This window comes from Cryptotermes secundus, unplaced genomic scaffold (assembly GCF_002891405.2).
Source record: "Cryptotermes secundus unplaced genomic scaffold, Csec_1.0 scaffold2434, whole genome shotgun sequence".
NCBI classification, from domain to species: domain Eukaryota; kingdom Metazoa; phylum Arthropoda; class Insecta; order Blattodea; family Kalotermitidae; genus Cryptotermes; species Cryptotermes secundus.
The window spans coordinates 17,314-33,794 of record NW_019727138.1 but is presented as its reverse complement, the minus strand read 5'-3'; the positions used below and the strand labels follow the sequence as shown (position 1 = coordinate 33,794).

The following is a 16,481-nucleotide window of genomic DNA, read 5'->3' as shown; positions in this document are numbered from 1 at the left end:
GGAAAAAATTGAAGCAGGAATATTTGACGGCCCACAAATAAGACAACTCATTAAGGATCCTGCCTTCGCAAATTCGATGAACGAGGCTGAGCGAAAAGCCTGGACTTCATTTGTTGCAGTTGTCGAAAATTTTCTGGGCAAACACAAAGCTGAAAACTATGTTGAACTGGTAAACGAGATGCTTAACAGTTTCAAATCCCTTGGCTGTAACATGAGCATTAAGGTGCACTATTTACACAGTCACTTAGATAGTTTTCCTGAAAATTTAGGAGACACCAGTGAGGAACAAGGTGAAAGATTTCACCAGGATATTAAAACTATGGAGGACCGCTACCAAGGAAGATGGGATACACACATGATGGCAGATTACTGCTGGAGTTTAAAAAGGGACTGTTCTAAAATACATTCAAGATCTTAAAAATTTGAGCTCCTAGGCAAAAACTAATGCCATATTTGAATTCAGGGCATCAAATTCATATGAAATCAGCTCCAAATACCCTGGCACCAAAACAGCTGTTGGCCTTTGATTATAATCAAAGCATGGTAAGTTCCTTGACAGCTGAATTTCACTAACCAATCATGAATGTCTCTAGGCAATTGGCCGAATTAAAGAAAAATTGTAGTTCAGTTCCTGACAAGGTCAAGAAGTTTTCTATTATCCATACCGCGAAGTCTGCCCATGAGTACCATCCATCCTCCTGTCATTCTGTAGTAGTGGCTCCTTAACATGGAATTATAAACTTCTCTGAATGATACATCAAAATGTTTTCTTGCATAGAGATTCATTCAAATCTCCTGAACAGGATTTGAAAAATAATAAATCGGCATATATTCGGAAAGTTTCAGAAACTCGGTCAGTAGACGAGGTGCAGCTGGGATTAAATCTGATATGAATCTTGTACTGATATGTGTTGCAGGCTGACGGATGACGCCTTGTTGGAGAACAAATTGCGGCTATATGGTTGGGAATGTACATTGTGGTAAGTTCTTTGACAGATGAATTTCACTTACCAAAGATCACTGTATCTAGGCACTGGGCCCAATGAATCAAAAATTGCGATTGAGTTCCTCGCAAGGCTAAGGATATTCCTGTTATCCACACCGCAAAGACCGGGATATTCCTTCAATTGGGAAATGATTTCTTGCTTTGATGTACATTCCTATCATCATGCAATTTTTTTCCATTATAAATCAGAGATAGCATATTGTAACCGTACGCATCCTTCACGGATATGTTTGTTTGTATGTAATGATCAAGTTTAGCTGTGAAAATAAGAAGCTCCGGAGGGATCAAGGTCCTCTGAACTGGCCTTTTGTTACTAGCGGCTAAAGGGAGGTCAGTGAGTCCCCTGCACTTGGGGGGGGGTAGGTATCCCTTCTGTTGTCCTTGCCTGCGGAGCTGTAGGACCTGTTGATGGAAGCTTCAAGAAGGCGTGTAGGCCGGAAGGGGTCCTTGCGCTTGGTCATGTAGCCCCGAGTAGAAAATTCAAGATCGCTGTAAGGTTTTAAAAGCAGCGGTGGTGGTAACTGAGGAGTCAGTCAGTAGAGGGGAGTCAGTAGAGGTGAGTGAGTAACGAGTCAATCGGGAGGTCAGTTAAGAGGACGGTGAATAAGCGTGAACTCCGGCAGCATTATCAAAGAGATTGTGAACTGTTAATAAACGCTGATTTATGTAAGCGGATGTCAAAGAAATATTACGCAATCTAACGAGGAAGAGAAGTTGTTACATATGATAAATAAAGTTAATTAATCAGAAACTTATGAAACCAAGTGAGATATTTCATTTCCTAAGAACCTGTGTCTAAGTATTAATCGATCCAGCCTGCATCCGAAACTACGTAAAAAAGGGAGCGAGCCAACACCCGTGTACCCCTCAGATACAAGACTCATAGCCCTGAACTTAGCCGAGGCATACACCGCGAGGAAGGCAGCGTGTGGGGCGGGTGTAATATGGTTTAAATGTTGTAATAAGTTGATAATATTAACAGGCATTTCTTTCTCTTCACAGATGGCATTAAACAGATAAGTCATGTTGGGTATGTACAAATCCAAACCATCAGATTATAAACTTTTTATCAGAGTAGTCTGAATTAAACGCACTAAATATGTACAATAGTCATACAGTTCATGCAGTCATTATTAGCCTGTTTTTATTGTTATTGTCATCATCATATCCAATATAAGCTTACTTAAATGTAGCTGTGGTTTTCAGAATGGTTTAGCAATATTTATTTCTGTTTGGTACAGATTTAGACGTCTGCTCACACTGAAACCTGGATGACTTCACATTTCTTATGACTGTATGAAAGCTTAGTGTTTGATGTTGGCAGTTCTTTCTTCTGTTGTAAGTAAATTTCAGGAAAGTAAATTTAATCAACACGCAATAGGAATTTCCTGTAACTGATAAATAGGTTCTACTTTAACCCTCAATGCCAATACAGTTGAAAGAAACAAGCACTTGGTGGGACTGATTCTCAAGCAAATGACGCTGTATCAACTGTAGATGGTGTGTGCAACTGATCAAGATGAGGAAATAATCACGTATTTATAGTAAAAAAAAAAAGGGTATTCCTGTAATAGATTGTGGAGGCCCATACGGTTGTGAGATGTTGAGGTTAACAGATTTTCTAGACGGTCGGCTCATAGATGACGGTTAGGTTGGCAGCCTTATGCGTCAGTCACCCTTTACCCCCAACAATATTCCTAGTACTCATTTCTGTTAGAGGCCAAGTCAACCCCAGGGCCATAGTGCATTGTAAGGATTAGGTCAATTGAAAAAATCCAATGACTTCATCAGGATTTGATCCCATGACCTTCCGGCTTGTAGCATAGTGCCTCAACCAATTACGCTACCTCATGCCCCATGGATTATGAGTTGATTTATTTTGAAAGTTTCTGTCAAACCTTGTTGAAAAGACAAATCTTAACCTATATATTATACTTTCACGTGACGAAAATAACGGGTTCTAATACGGATGATTGGATTTACTAGCATTTCGGTTTCACGTTCTCTTAATTACAACTAGTAGAGTGCTTTCACTGATTTACGCTTTGTAATTCCGTTACACACATGCAGTAGTCCTCTCCTGATAACGCAGTTAAACACAGGAACTAGCACCATCACACTGCAGATATCACTGCACTACAGTACACAGTCTTCAACGTCTATTAACACTTCAGACCTGCATCCTCACAAGTCCTTTCCGTAACGACTTTGTGTCCTTGATTCTGGTTCCCGGCCATGACTGACTGCGAACGACCTATGGCACAGACATTCACCCACAGTTAACACATATCATGTGATCGCCATCCAGCTAGTCTATTGGCACGTCGGCCAGATCTACAGAAAAAAAAAAAACAGCCACCTCATTTGTTGCGTAACCTAGCAACGGACTGCTTACCAAGAATTCTGCTTTCACGGAAACTCGTTCACCAACTCGTTGCAAAGCAATGACTGTACATGTAACATTGCTCCCACCTTGAGGTTATTCGTCACGAATAGCCTACAAGCATACTGCCTGTTCTCCTTTTCCAAGCTTTCCTGCTTGTGGCATCTTCTTGTGGTTCGGTCTTTCCTGAGGTGACCACTCTCCAACCTCCACCACAGCTCCCTCCTTCAGTGTGCTCGTCCCAAGCTGCACACTGTTAGGGCGCCAGTAGAACGAGATATATCTCCATCATCCAAAGTTCTTCCTCGATTTTCTCTTTCTCACGGTGGGGAAAGCTTTCCCGAGTAGCCGCTGCTCCCAGCTTTCTGGCTTTTTTTACGATAACCGTGCTAGTATGGTTTTTCTTCCGCTTTGGAGGGTAACAACCCTTCCACACTGTTCAGTTTCTCGCCTTCCAAAACCCCTGAACATGCCGGTTGCTCTCTTCACGAACATCAGTTCGAAGCCTTTCTATCGATCCCATATGATGTAATTATTGTGGGATATCACTGATATGAACTTCATACAAAATTTTGTCCAATATTCTTCTCTCAAGGTCAAGTCCATATATAGATGAAATTATTGGGGATCATCAGTGTGGGTTTCAATAGATCAAATCTTTTGCACTTGTCAAATATTAGAGAAAAAATGGGAGTACAGTGAGAAAGTACATCAGCTATTCATAGACTTCAAGAAAGCCTATGATTCAGTTAGGAGGGAAGTATTGTACAATATTCTAATATAGTTTGCGATACACATGAAACTAGTTAGGTTGATTAAAATGTGTTTAAATGAAATGTAGAGTAAAGTCTGTGTAGGTAAATATTTGGCTGATAAATTTCCTATCCAGAATGGTCTAAAACAAGGAGATGCTTAATTGCCACTCCTTTTCAACTGTCCTTTAGAATATGCCATTTGGAAGGTCCAGGGAAAGCAGGTGGGACTGAAATTAAACGGGATAATGTAAATACCATAAAGAAAACCACACAAACTTTAACTGACGCAAGTAAAGAGGTTGGTCTAGAAGTAAACACAGAGAAAACTAAGTATATGTTGCTGTCTTGTCACCAAAATGCAGGTCAAAATCATGACATAAAGACAGAAAACAGATGTTTTGAAAATGTGGCACAGTTCACATATTTGGGAACAACGATAACAGATCGAAACCTGATTCAGGAGAAATTAAAAGGCGACTGAACTCTGTTTATGCTTGCTACCATTCAGTCCACAACCTTTTGTCTTCTCGTCTGCTGTTCAAGAACGTAAAAATTAGAATACACAAAACTATAATTTTGCCTGAGGTTCTGTGTGTGGGTGTGAAACTTTGTCTCTGACATTAAGGGAGGAACATAGGCTGAGGGTGTTTGAGAACAGGGTGTCGAGGAGAATATTTGGACCGAAGAGAGATGAAGTGACAGGAGGTTGGAGAAAACAGCACAATGAAGAGCTTCATAACTTGTACTCTTCTCCAAGTATACTTAGAATGATCAAGTCAAGGAGCATGAGGTGGGCAGGGCATGTAGCATGAATGGGGGGAGACTACGAATGCATATAGGATATTGGTGGGAAACCAGAAAGAAAGAGACCAGTTGGAAGCCCAGATGTAGGTGGGTGGACAATATTAAAATGGATCTTAGAGAGATAATATGTGATGGTATGGATTGGATTGATATGGCTCAGAATATGGACCAGTGGACGGCTCTTGTGTACATGGTAATGAACCTTTGGGTTGCATAAAATGCTGGGAAATTGAGTAGCTGCAGAATTAGCGGCTCCTCCAGAAGGACTCAGCTCCATGAGTGAGTAAGGCTTTTATTTGAGCCTCCCTTCTGTCCGTTATGTCTGCCCTCCTTTTTTCTTGGCTGGCGTCTATCTTTGCCCAGTTGGCAATTAAATTGTCTTGCTTGGCTTTCATGTTCTCTTCCATTTTGGCCCCAGTCTAGTCCACAATGGTTACATCTTTGCATAGTGGGTATGAGCCTCTCTTGGGCTGGTACTTATGACAGCCTCCACTACACTCATTATTTCCCTTATTTGTCTCATCATTTATTCTATTTTTGTGGTATGACTACCCAATTCAATCCTCAATCCAATGCAATAGAAGTTCTTCCGCTGTTTCAAAACTGCCACAAGTTTATGGCTACATGACCTCTGACACCAAATAGTCACATATTTACGGTCGTAACCACCACTGAAGAGTCCAATACAATCCAAACCAACTTCTGACACTACGATATTGTATGTGTTGTTGCCTGGCAACACACTGATCAAACCTGTTAAAATATGGTATGGTTGCAGACAAAGTTATTACTTCTGATGGCAATTTACTGTTAAATTTATTTGGCCCTATCATTCTAGGAATCATATTTGAGAGACAGAGGAAAACGAAACATCGCTGCAGTCAAGATGGTGGGTTACCTACCAGAAATTTTATCCAAAGCCATTTGAGAATACATTAGGGGCATTGCCATGTCATAAATTATTAGTAATGTTGAGGAGAGCAGTGAAGAAAATGAATAATTTGGCTGCAAACTTAATTTCAGCAACTAATCAGTTCCTGCAGTTTTAATATGTCAGGCTTCATTTGGATTTGAAGTTGTCATGGAGGTTGCTATGAAGAGAGTCATCTTCTGAGATTCTATGCCATGTAGTTTGGTATAACTTTTCCAGAGTTCTTCCAAACATCAGCAAACTTCATTTAATTCTCATTCTAATTAATTCTAATTACTTTACTAGTGTGTTCACCGGGTATCTGATTTAAATATTGGCCATTACATCAGACATTCTGAAACAGACTCATCACTTGCTCCAGTTACCTGGTTTTTGTAGACCTTCCCTTTGTGAAGCAAAGTTGAAAAGCAATGGTGATAAAGCACCTCCTTGATTTAGACCAAGGACAGGAAATGTATCAGATGAATGTTTACCTACACGGACTTTACAATAAGTTTCATTTAAATCCTTCTGTTCACAGACTATTGAAATGACAAATAGGGATGAGTTGGCTCTAGGGTTCCCAGATACCCCATTTTCCCTGTATTCTTCTGTGTTTTCACCCAAATTTTGTTCTTCCGTTTATTGTTTACCAGGAGTGGATAATTCTAAGTTTTTTTATTTAAGTCCATTGCGAATTATATTTCATTGGTTAAATATTATCATAAAATTTCTGTAATCCTTAGAAAATGACATTGTTATAGTTTCTTTTGTTATGTTGCATTTTGTGAATGTTGGCAACACTTGAGGTTCTAAACCAAAGCAAAGGTTGTTGGTGATAGTGTATTTTTAATCCGTTCAATCTTCGCTAGAAAGTCAGTGTCAAGTTAGTAAAAATGTTTGAGGGCGAAGAAGATCCATCAAAGAATCCTCCATGGAAGAAGCTGAAATTCCAGGCCAAACATAATCAAATATATTGTAACGTGTCTGGAATCCAGAAGAGACTTCTATGGAAACGCTAGAACAGACCGTTGCATAAGAAGTAACAATAGCGATACTGTAATTCCAACAGTGAGCCGTTGTATCGAGAATATCGAATCTCCACGGTTACGATTCCGCGGTGTTTTGTTGGCAACGTCTGCATTCGGCCTTGGTGTCCCTTGCGCATCTTATTGTGCCGCTCATCTTACTTCCAGGCCAAACATAATCAAATATATTGTAAGNCTTTTGGATTCTGTATACCACATCATTTATCCGGGTCACTATTTTGTAAGGACCTTCCCATGATGCTTGTAGTTTCGGTGATTTCCCTTTCTTTCGGGTTGGGCGATAGAGCCAAACCCTGTCGCCTTCGTCGTAACCTGCGGAATTGGCCAGTTTGTCGTACCGGGTTTTCATCCGGTCACTGGCAAGCTTCAGGTGCTGTCGTGCATAATTGTGGGTGTCGTACAGATGCTCCGCCAAGTCCGCTGCATAATCTGTTATGGGTAGTGCTTTGCCTGGGGGCACCCCAAACAGCAGGTCGCAAGGTAGTCGGAGCTCTCGTCCGAATACTAGGCTAGCAGGGGTCAGGCCTGTAGTGTCGTGGGTGGACGCTCTGTAAGCTAGGAGAAAGAGGGCTAACCTCTCATCCCAGTCCCTCTGGTGGGACGCGATGACCTTCCGCAAGTGTTCCTCGATGGTTTTGGCGTAACGTTCTACCATGCCATCCGACTGCGGGTGGGTGTTGTGCGCGTCTTGCTTACTCCCAGGCAACCTCTTGCAGTAGCTGAGATTCGAAGTTACGGCCTTGGTCACTGTGCAACTCCCGAGGTATGCCGAAGCGGCAGAAAAAGTTGGCAATCAGTACTTCCGCTACTGTCGACGCTTCCTGATTTGGAATGGCGTACACTTTCGGCCACTTGGTAAAGTAGTCCATAGCGATTAGTAGGTATCGGTTTCCTTGGGTGCTTCGTGGGAAGGGCCCTGCGATGTCAATGGCTATTCTCTCGAAGGGGGCTCCGCTTACACAATCACGAGTACAACTACTATCCCACTTCTGACACCAAGCCTTCGGAGAAGTTAGCCTTTACCCAGCCTTCGAAGTAGAGTGTCGTGGAACATCCGCCGCAGAAGATAGTTGAGGTGTCACAGTGAATAGTAGTTGTACTCGTGATTGTGTAAGCGGAAGAACAATAAAGGTTCTACTTAATTTGAGGCCTACGTGAATCTATCTGTCGCGTTATACGCCCAATACGTGACAGTATCTTAAGAAATGGGAAGATATGTTTTCGTGGGACCAGATAAGAACCGGGCATTTTGCATGTTGTGTACGAAGGATTTTAGTATTTCGCAAGGTGTACAAAGTGACCTGAGGCAACATGCACAATACAAGGGACATAAAATTAAGGAAAAATGTAATTCTGGAAGTTCAAATAAACTTTCGAAATACTTTGTTAATTTAAACAATAAAGAAGAATATGACAACAGCACCAAGTGCGATCTTGGTTTACTGCAGTGTTTCCCAACCTGTGGTCCACGAGTAATTCAAAAGGGGTCTGCGGGATAGTTTATTTTCATTAAACTTTATCTTATCATGTTCCTCACACCTCGGATATTTGCAACGTATATCTCTAGCTCTTGAGGCCAATGGTTGAAGTAAAATTTAACGGGACTGTTGGTACCGTTACTTCTTCCCTTTGTAAAGCAGAGGTGAATAACCAACGATTTGTGTAGCTTTTTCCAAGGACATTTTCTTTTGGTCGGCCCACTGCATCTCAGACCCGTGTTTCAGGGTGGACTGCTGTCCTAGTACCTGCTGTCCGACCATTCTCCCCTCCTCCCCCACCAAATCCATCCCTCTTTGGTTGGGAATAAACCTGGGACCATTGACCACGTTTCTTATTCATTTCAGTGGCAGAGCGAACAACCCGTGTTTCTTTAGTTTTTGTGCAGTGAATTTTTATATTATACAAGTGTGTTTTTCTCGCTGTAATATTCAGTTTTTCTGCTTTTGTTCAAATAATTGAGTTCACAACGAAACTTCTGATTATCAGTTTGTTCACGATCTTATTTAGATATGGATCGGTGGTTAAAGTGTGGATCATTGAAACGTAAGACAGACGATAATCCGAATGAATCTAGTGTTGTCGAAAATAGTACCGGGGCAGATAAAAGTTCCTTCCCTCAAAAAATCACGCAAATATTGTCCATCTTATTTGCAAATGGGATCTTCCGTTCTGAATAAAGACGGCGAAGACAGACCTCAGTGTGTTCTTTGTTGTGAAGTGTTATCGAATGAATCTATGAAGCTGTCGAAGTTGAGACGCCACCTTGAAACGAAACATGGCGAATCAGTTAATAAGCCAATAGAATATTTTCAAAATAAGAAACTGCAACTTTGTGGTTCACAGAATTTAGTTAAAAACATTGTATGTGGAACGAAAAATGAAAAGGCTGTTCTTGCCTCTTACGAAGTCGCCCTTCTGATCGCTAGAAATGGACAACGCCATACAATTGGGGAAGATTTAATTTTGCCTGCTACAAAAACGATAACAAAGAACTTGTTTAGTGAAAAACATGCCAAAAAGGTGTCTCTAATATCGTTATCTGACAATACTGTGAAAAGAAGAATCGACGAGATGGCTCAAAATGTGAAAGATATTTTGCTAGAACGGTTACGTCATAGTGAATATTTTGCGTTGCAGTTGGATGAAAGCCACGATATTTCAAATAATGCTAATTTGGTAGCTTTGGTGCGATATGAACACGAAAATAAAGTTTGTGAAGATTTTTTGTTCTGTGAATCGTTACCTCTTAATACAACTGCTGAAGCCCTTTTCAAAGTTGTCAATGACTTCATAACTACAAATACACTTCAATGGGAAAAATGTGTAGGTATCAGCACAGATGGTGCTCAGGCAATGTCGGGAATACATAATGGTTTGGTCGCACGTATCCAGAAAGTCGCACCTCTTGTTAAATGGACACATTGTTGCATACACCGCGAAGTATTAGCTGCACGCCGTATGCCCTCCAAAATGAAAATCGTTCTAGACGAGGCAGTAAAAATTGTCAATTTTATTAAAGCCCGTCCTCTTAACAGCCGATTATTTTCTGCGCTTTGTAATGAAATGGGAAGTGATCACGAACACTTATTATTGCACTCAGAAATCCGATGGCTGTCCCGGGGTAAGGTTTTGACGCGGTTGCTTGAGCTTCGAGACGAAGTAAGGTTGTTCCTCATAAACTCTAAATTTCAGTTAACACACTATTTAAATGATTTCGCATGGCTCTCCTCTCTTGCTTACTTGGCGGACATTTTTAACATCTTGAATACTCTTAACTCGAGCCTTCAAGGTACATCTGTCACCGTGTTTTCTGTGCAAGACAAGATAGAGGCAACAATCAAGAAGTTAAATTTGTGGTGCAGCCGTATCGAGAAAGGAAAATACGATTCCTTTCACATGCTGAGTGATTTCATTGATTCCAGTGAACAACCCCTTTCTAGTGATGTTGCTGAAAGTATGATTGAACATATGAGGTCATTGGCGTCTCAACTACGTCTGTATTTTCCGTTTGGTCTTGAAAATAACGACTGGATGAAAAATCCCTTTGTAGACTCTGAATTTGAACTTCCTTCTGCCGAGGAAGAGCAACTTATCGAGCTGTCCTGTGATTCGACGTTCAAATTGCTGTTTCCTTCGTTACCGTTACTGGAGTTTTGGTTCCAAGCTAGGTCTGTTTACCCTGAAATTTCCAAAAGGGCTGTAAGACATCTGTTGCCATTTCCCACTACATATCTGTGCGAGACAACATTTTCTCATCTTGTACACATGAAAAACAGATATAGGAACAGACTTAACGTGGAGCCAGATCTACGTCTGAAATTATCCAGTTTTGATCCTGACATTCGAAAGTTGACGTCTGAAAAACAGCACCAGCCATCACATTAGGTGAGTGTTAAATTCATAATATTACGCCTAATTGATATGTTCGTAATCTTCCGAATATCTCCATTTATAATAGTATTTTATTGTCATAAATGGCACATTTAGTGTTGTAAAATTTTAAGTTACTGCTTCATTTTTATGATATGTACTCATAAAATTTAAAAATTTCCAATTTGGGTTTTATGGGGGCCGCGGTGAATTAACATTCGGTTCAGGGGGTCCACGGCATCAAAAAGGTTGGGAAACACTGGTTTAGTGTATCATGCAGTGAAACACAATTTATTCCAGTGTGGACTGCAGAAATAAACTTGTCTCCCATATTTTCAGTGATTCCGCGATTGATGCGGACGCACTAAAGTGGAAATGATAATGAAGTATGTTCTTGCTCCTAAAAGTGTAAATGACTCTGTGTCTATTTTAAGATGTCCTGAAAATACTTCAAAATTTTTTTTTTGTTGGCTACCGATGCATCCGNCAGAAACAATCGAAAAATGTACCCTGTTTGCATCTGGTACTTTGACTCTTTAAAGGGAGTGCAGAATAAACTTCTAGATTTTGTTGAAAGTGCTGAGGAAACGTCTATGCAATTACTGGTTTGGTGCTGCAGAGCTTAGAAAAGCACAACTTGGATGTAAATTATGTGTCTTCTTATTGTGCAGACAGTGCCAATGTGAACTATGGAAAATCACATTCTGTATATCAGTTGCTGCGAAGTAAAACCCAAATTTACTGCAAGCTGATTGCTCTAACCATGTCATACATAACACAATTAAGTTTGCAATTGACAGATTAGATGTTGATGTTGAAAGTGTAGTCTTAAATATATATAATCACTTCTCTGTCTCTGCGAAAAGAAGAGAAGAGTTAAATTCATTCTTTGAATTTCTGAATTTGGAGTGGACTGAGATTTTGAGGCATGTTCCAACTAGGTGGCTGTCATCAACACCAGCCATTTCTCGACTGCTTCAAAACTGGGAAGCAATGAAAAGTTACTTCAATAGTATTCCCAACTGTCCAAAATTATTATCTAACATTTTCATGAAAGATGACCCAGAGGAAGCAGTGTTGCCTGAAATCTACTTTAATTTCTTAAGTAATATTGGAAGTCAGCTGGAAATGGCAGATAAAACACTGGAAAGGTCTGACTTACAAACTAATGAAACTTCTCAGTTCTAAAATCCAGCAGAGAAGGAAAGACAACTTTTTTCGTAGCAAAGCAAAAGAACTCATTAATGACAAATACAAGTAACATCGTCCAATGTGACATATAAGTATTACTACATGAAAACCTATCAACCCTTACATGTTTCGGTCCTTATGGACCATCTTCGGAGGGAACGTCATTACAAGATGGAAACTACTATCACAATAGGTGTTTTGATTTAATTACATACACACGTCCTATAATGCACAGTACGCATAAATTCAAACGTTTCACAATCACAGCAGCTTCCTGGTATTGTAAAGTTTTTTAAAAAAGTTTTCTAGATGTTGTTTAAAAACTTATTGTCAATAGTTAAAATTTTTTATAAACCACACAGGTTTGTGTCTGTAAACCGTACCAACTAATCGCCAGTTCTGCAGGAGGTTTACCACATGCAGATGTTAGATTATATAAGAAAGGGTCATGTAATACAAGACTCTTAAGGAGAGTTACTAACTGTTATATTAGTTATCTAGTAAATGTTGCAGTAACTCGAGAATATTAACAAACATTTCTTTCTGTTCACAGGGAATCATCAGGGGCTACTTCAGGGCAATGAATACCCTTTGGGTATGTACATATTCAGAACCATCACATTGCAGACATTTTATCAAAGTTGTCGAAATTAAATCCACTCTATCTATATACATGGTGCTAACAAAAAGTTCCCAAAATTTGAATTTTGCACGTCAATGGTTATCAGCACATCGAAATACCGCTAGGTGTCTCCCCAAACACCCTTCTTGAATCAGTGTGGCAAGTGGCATCGACTTGAGTGGATGGGTTTATCGTTGTGTTTCCGCGAGTTTGCAGTTTGGCAATGGCTGACCTGAGAGATCAGCGTGTCTTTATACAGTTTTGTTAAATTTGGGAAACCCGCTGCAGAAAGGCACCAAATGTTGAAGCAAGCTTTTTGTGACAACAGTTTAGGCTAGAACCAAACTTACGACAGGTTTAAGCGTTTCAAAAATGGCTGAACACGGACTGATGACGACGATCGTTCAGGATGGCCGTCAAATGCCACCACACAAGAAAATGTCGTGAAAGTTAGGGATCTGATTCTGCAACATCATAGACAGAATGACCATCCAACGCCTATGTACACCTTGGGACTAAGTTACGGTACATGTCAACGAATTCTGTCAGAGGAACTGAACATGAGGAGGATTGTGGCGAAGTTTATGGTACGACTGCTATAAAATGAACAGAAGCAGCATCGCTTGGAAGTCTACAGGAACGTCAACAACAGCAGATTCAAATCAGTGTAGGCAAGAAGGTGATGTGTCGCATTCAATAACAGTCCTACTTGGTTTTCGTGGACCTTCTCAATGTCATATTCTCAAGCAAAGCTGAAAAGCAATGGCGATAAAGCATCTTGTTTCAGACCATTTTGGATAAGAAAATTATCAGACAAATGTTTAAATACACGCACATTTCATTTAAATTCTTCTCTTCTCAGATACTCTAAAGTTTGAATAGCGGTTCGATAAGCTCGCTTGCACACGGGAAGCAATATTTGGCAATTTTAACTTTACAGAATTCAATGTAGTTGAATCACGAATTCGACAGTGTCCACAAAAGGGACCGATAAAAACACAAAGACTTAACTCAGGTTAGTCGTTGTCTCTGAACACATACCCAGATATTCCCTCAATTAGAAAATTATTACATTCTCTGATGTACATTCCAATCATTATGCGAATTCTTTTATAGTAACAGATGTTATATATAATTACAGTTGTCATGTAAATGTTAAAATTACTTGAGAATATTAACACGTATTTATTTCTTTTCAGATGTTTCCAACATTGATAGCAGTACATTAATTTTCTACAGTTAACTTCTTTTCAATTTAATTTAAAAAATCTCCATTTTAATTAAACTATTTCTTAATTTTTCATTATTAATATAATATAGTTCATGGTTTATAATATTGTAACGTGTCGGCAATCCAGAAGAGTCACTTCTAGGAACACGCCAGAATAGACCGTTGCATAGGAAACAACAGTTGCTCTATTGTAGCTCCAACACCGAATCTCCACGGTTACGACAGATACGCAAAGCGTTTCCACAGAGACGACGCAATAACAATGGGTCATTGCGTAGGAAACGCGGAACCAACAGAGCAACGTTTCCACTGCTATAACAGAGGATTCATTTGCCTAGCAGCGGCCAAGGTTATAAATAGCCCGGCTTCGACGAGAAGGAGTCAGTCTTGGGATATCCGCTGCAGAAGAGAGTCTGCTATAAACCGCCAGTAAAGACAGTCGAGTGTCGGCCGAGTTATTGTAAGCAGTATCTGTAACACTGCAAATGGCCATGATTGTAAAGTGAGCAAAAGGAATAAATTCGCTATATCGGACAATGGCGTGAATTCATTTGTTGCGTGACAAACAGAACACGCTACATTGCTGTCAGAAGTGCTCTACGAACTTTAACACGCGTCCTACAAAGCTACACACAAAAATGGAGTCACAACAGATAATGGAACAGAAGAAGTTGGCTGTCACAAACAGAGGAACAACACGCCATGTGGAGGCGGCACGGCAGATTGAAAACCGCAGGAGGACATCCTGTTGGGCGACAGCGGCACGACGTTGGAGAAAAGACTTCAAGAAGGAAGCTCCCAAGGGAACCTTCGGATGTCAGCGTAGAGGAAGGAAAGGAAGAAAGATGATAGGCGGCAGACTGCCGCTACGACAGAAGAAAAAGGACGCCACCGGAAGGTGTAGATCAGGGCAGCGATCACGCCCCGAGGGGATGAGGACCCTCTACGAGATTGTCAGCGTGAGGATCGGAAAGCGAATAGTCGGATCTTCTGTTAGCGCACCACAAGTCATGGACTGGACACTGTGGAGGGGTCGACCCCCTACAAAACGTAAAAAGAAAATGGCCAGTATGGGAGGAACCGGTAATAGAAGCATTGGCCTACCCAGAGAGAACGAATGTGGGACGAATGAAAGTGAGGAATGAATGTGAAACAAGGCGACCAACAAATGCTGGACCACAGGAGTGCTCGAGACGAGCACAACTGAAGAGAGGGGCGGATGCGGTAAAATGAACACTGAAATAAGACGCGCAAAGGACACCAAGGCCGAATGCAGACGTTGCAAGCAGAACACCATGGAATCAAAACCGAGGAAGAATCTTTACGCTATTCGGGGACGAACAACCTTTAGAAGGGAGCAATGTAACGTGTTGGCAATCCAGAAGAGTCACTTCTAGGGAAACGCCAGAATAGAATAGACCTTTGCATAAGAAACAACAGTTGCTCTATTGTAGCTCCAACACTGAATCTCCATGGTTACGACAGATACGCGAAGCGTTTCCACAGAGACGACGCAATAACAATGGGTCATTGCGTAGGAAACGGGGAACCAACAGAGCAACGTTTCCACTGCTATGACAAAGGATTCATTTGCCTAGCAGCGGCCAAGGTTATAAATAGCCCGGCTTCGACGAGAAGCAGTCAGTCTTGGGATATCCGCTGCAGAAGAGAGTCTGCTTAAACCGCCAGTAAAGACAGTTGAGTGTCGGCCGAGTTATTGTAAGCAGTATCTGTAACACTGCAAATGGCCATGATTGTAAAGTGTGTATAGTGAGCGAAAGGAATAAATTCGCTATATCGGATGAGGTGAATTCATTTGTAGCGTGACACAAAGAACACGCTACAATATAGTTCATTCCAATATAATTAAATTGTTTCTGTAATTTTTCATTATAGTTCATGGTTTATAGTATAGTTCATTAAATTCCAATAAAAAAGTGTTCAATTTTCAATTAATTTGTATTTGTATTGTATTGAATTTCAATTCAATTTTTACAGTAAATCCTACCCTAAAGGGGTCAGTTTCCGTGTATTCGTGCCAAGAGACCAAAATGCATGAAAAGATTCTGCTTGTGTTCTGGTATTGCAATAATTTTACCAGAACACAAGGAGATTTTTTCACGCATTTTGGTCTGTTGGCTGCCTAAATTTTCACGTAAGCCTTATGTTTATTTATTTTGATCTTTTATTATGTGCACATCCCAGTTTATTTTATCTAATACACGTTCAACACAGATACGAGTATATCAAAATGATGTAGATTCGAAGAACTGCAGAAATTTGACGTAGAAAGGAATGATTTAATGTCATTTTTAAAAAATCACATTAAATAATTCCGATGTACCTCAAATTTCTGCAATTCCTCGAATCTTTACATCATCTTGATATCTCTTTATTCTCCAGTTTTCATCTCCAATTTTTTTTTCCATTTTGTATTACGTCAACTTGTTTAATTTTAAAATAGTGACTCTTTTAAGGCAGGTTTTACTGTATTTACTGCCAAAATGTCACAAGGAGAAGTTGGTACCCCGATTTATGGGGGGGGGCATAATCTTATAGGACAACACGATGTTACAGCCCGGAACCCCAACATCTGAAGAACCATCTGCTCTAAGATCTCAACACTTAAATTTTTTATCCTCTTACCTTCCCCATAATTC

At 40.4% G+C, this 16,481-nt stretch overlaps 1 protein-coding gene across 1 annotated transcript in view; it reads left to right on the top strand.

The window, feature by feature from the left end:
* LOC111864559 overlaps window positions 1-16,481 on the top strand; it is a 26,219-nt gene that overhangs the window by 6,515 nt on the left and 3,223 nt on the right. The window contains exon 3 of the mRNA XM_023851905.2: window positions 12,522-12,563. Coding sequence (XP_023707673.1) covers window positions 12,522-12,563 — 42 coding nt within the window. The remainder of the gene's footprint in view (window positions 1-12,521; window positions 12,564-16,481) is intronic.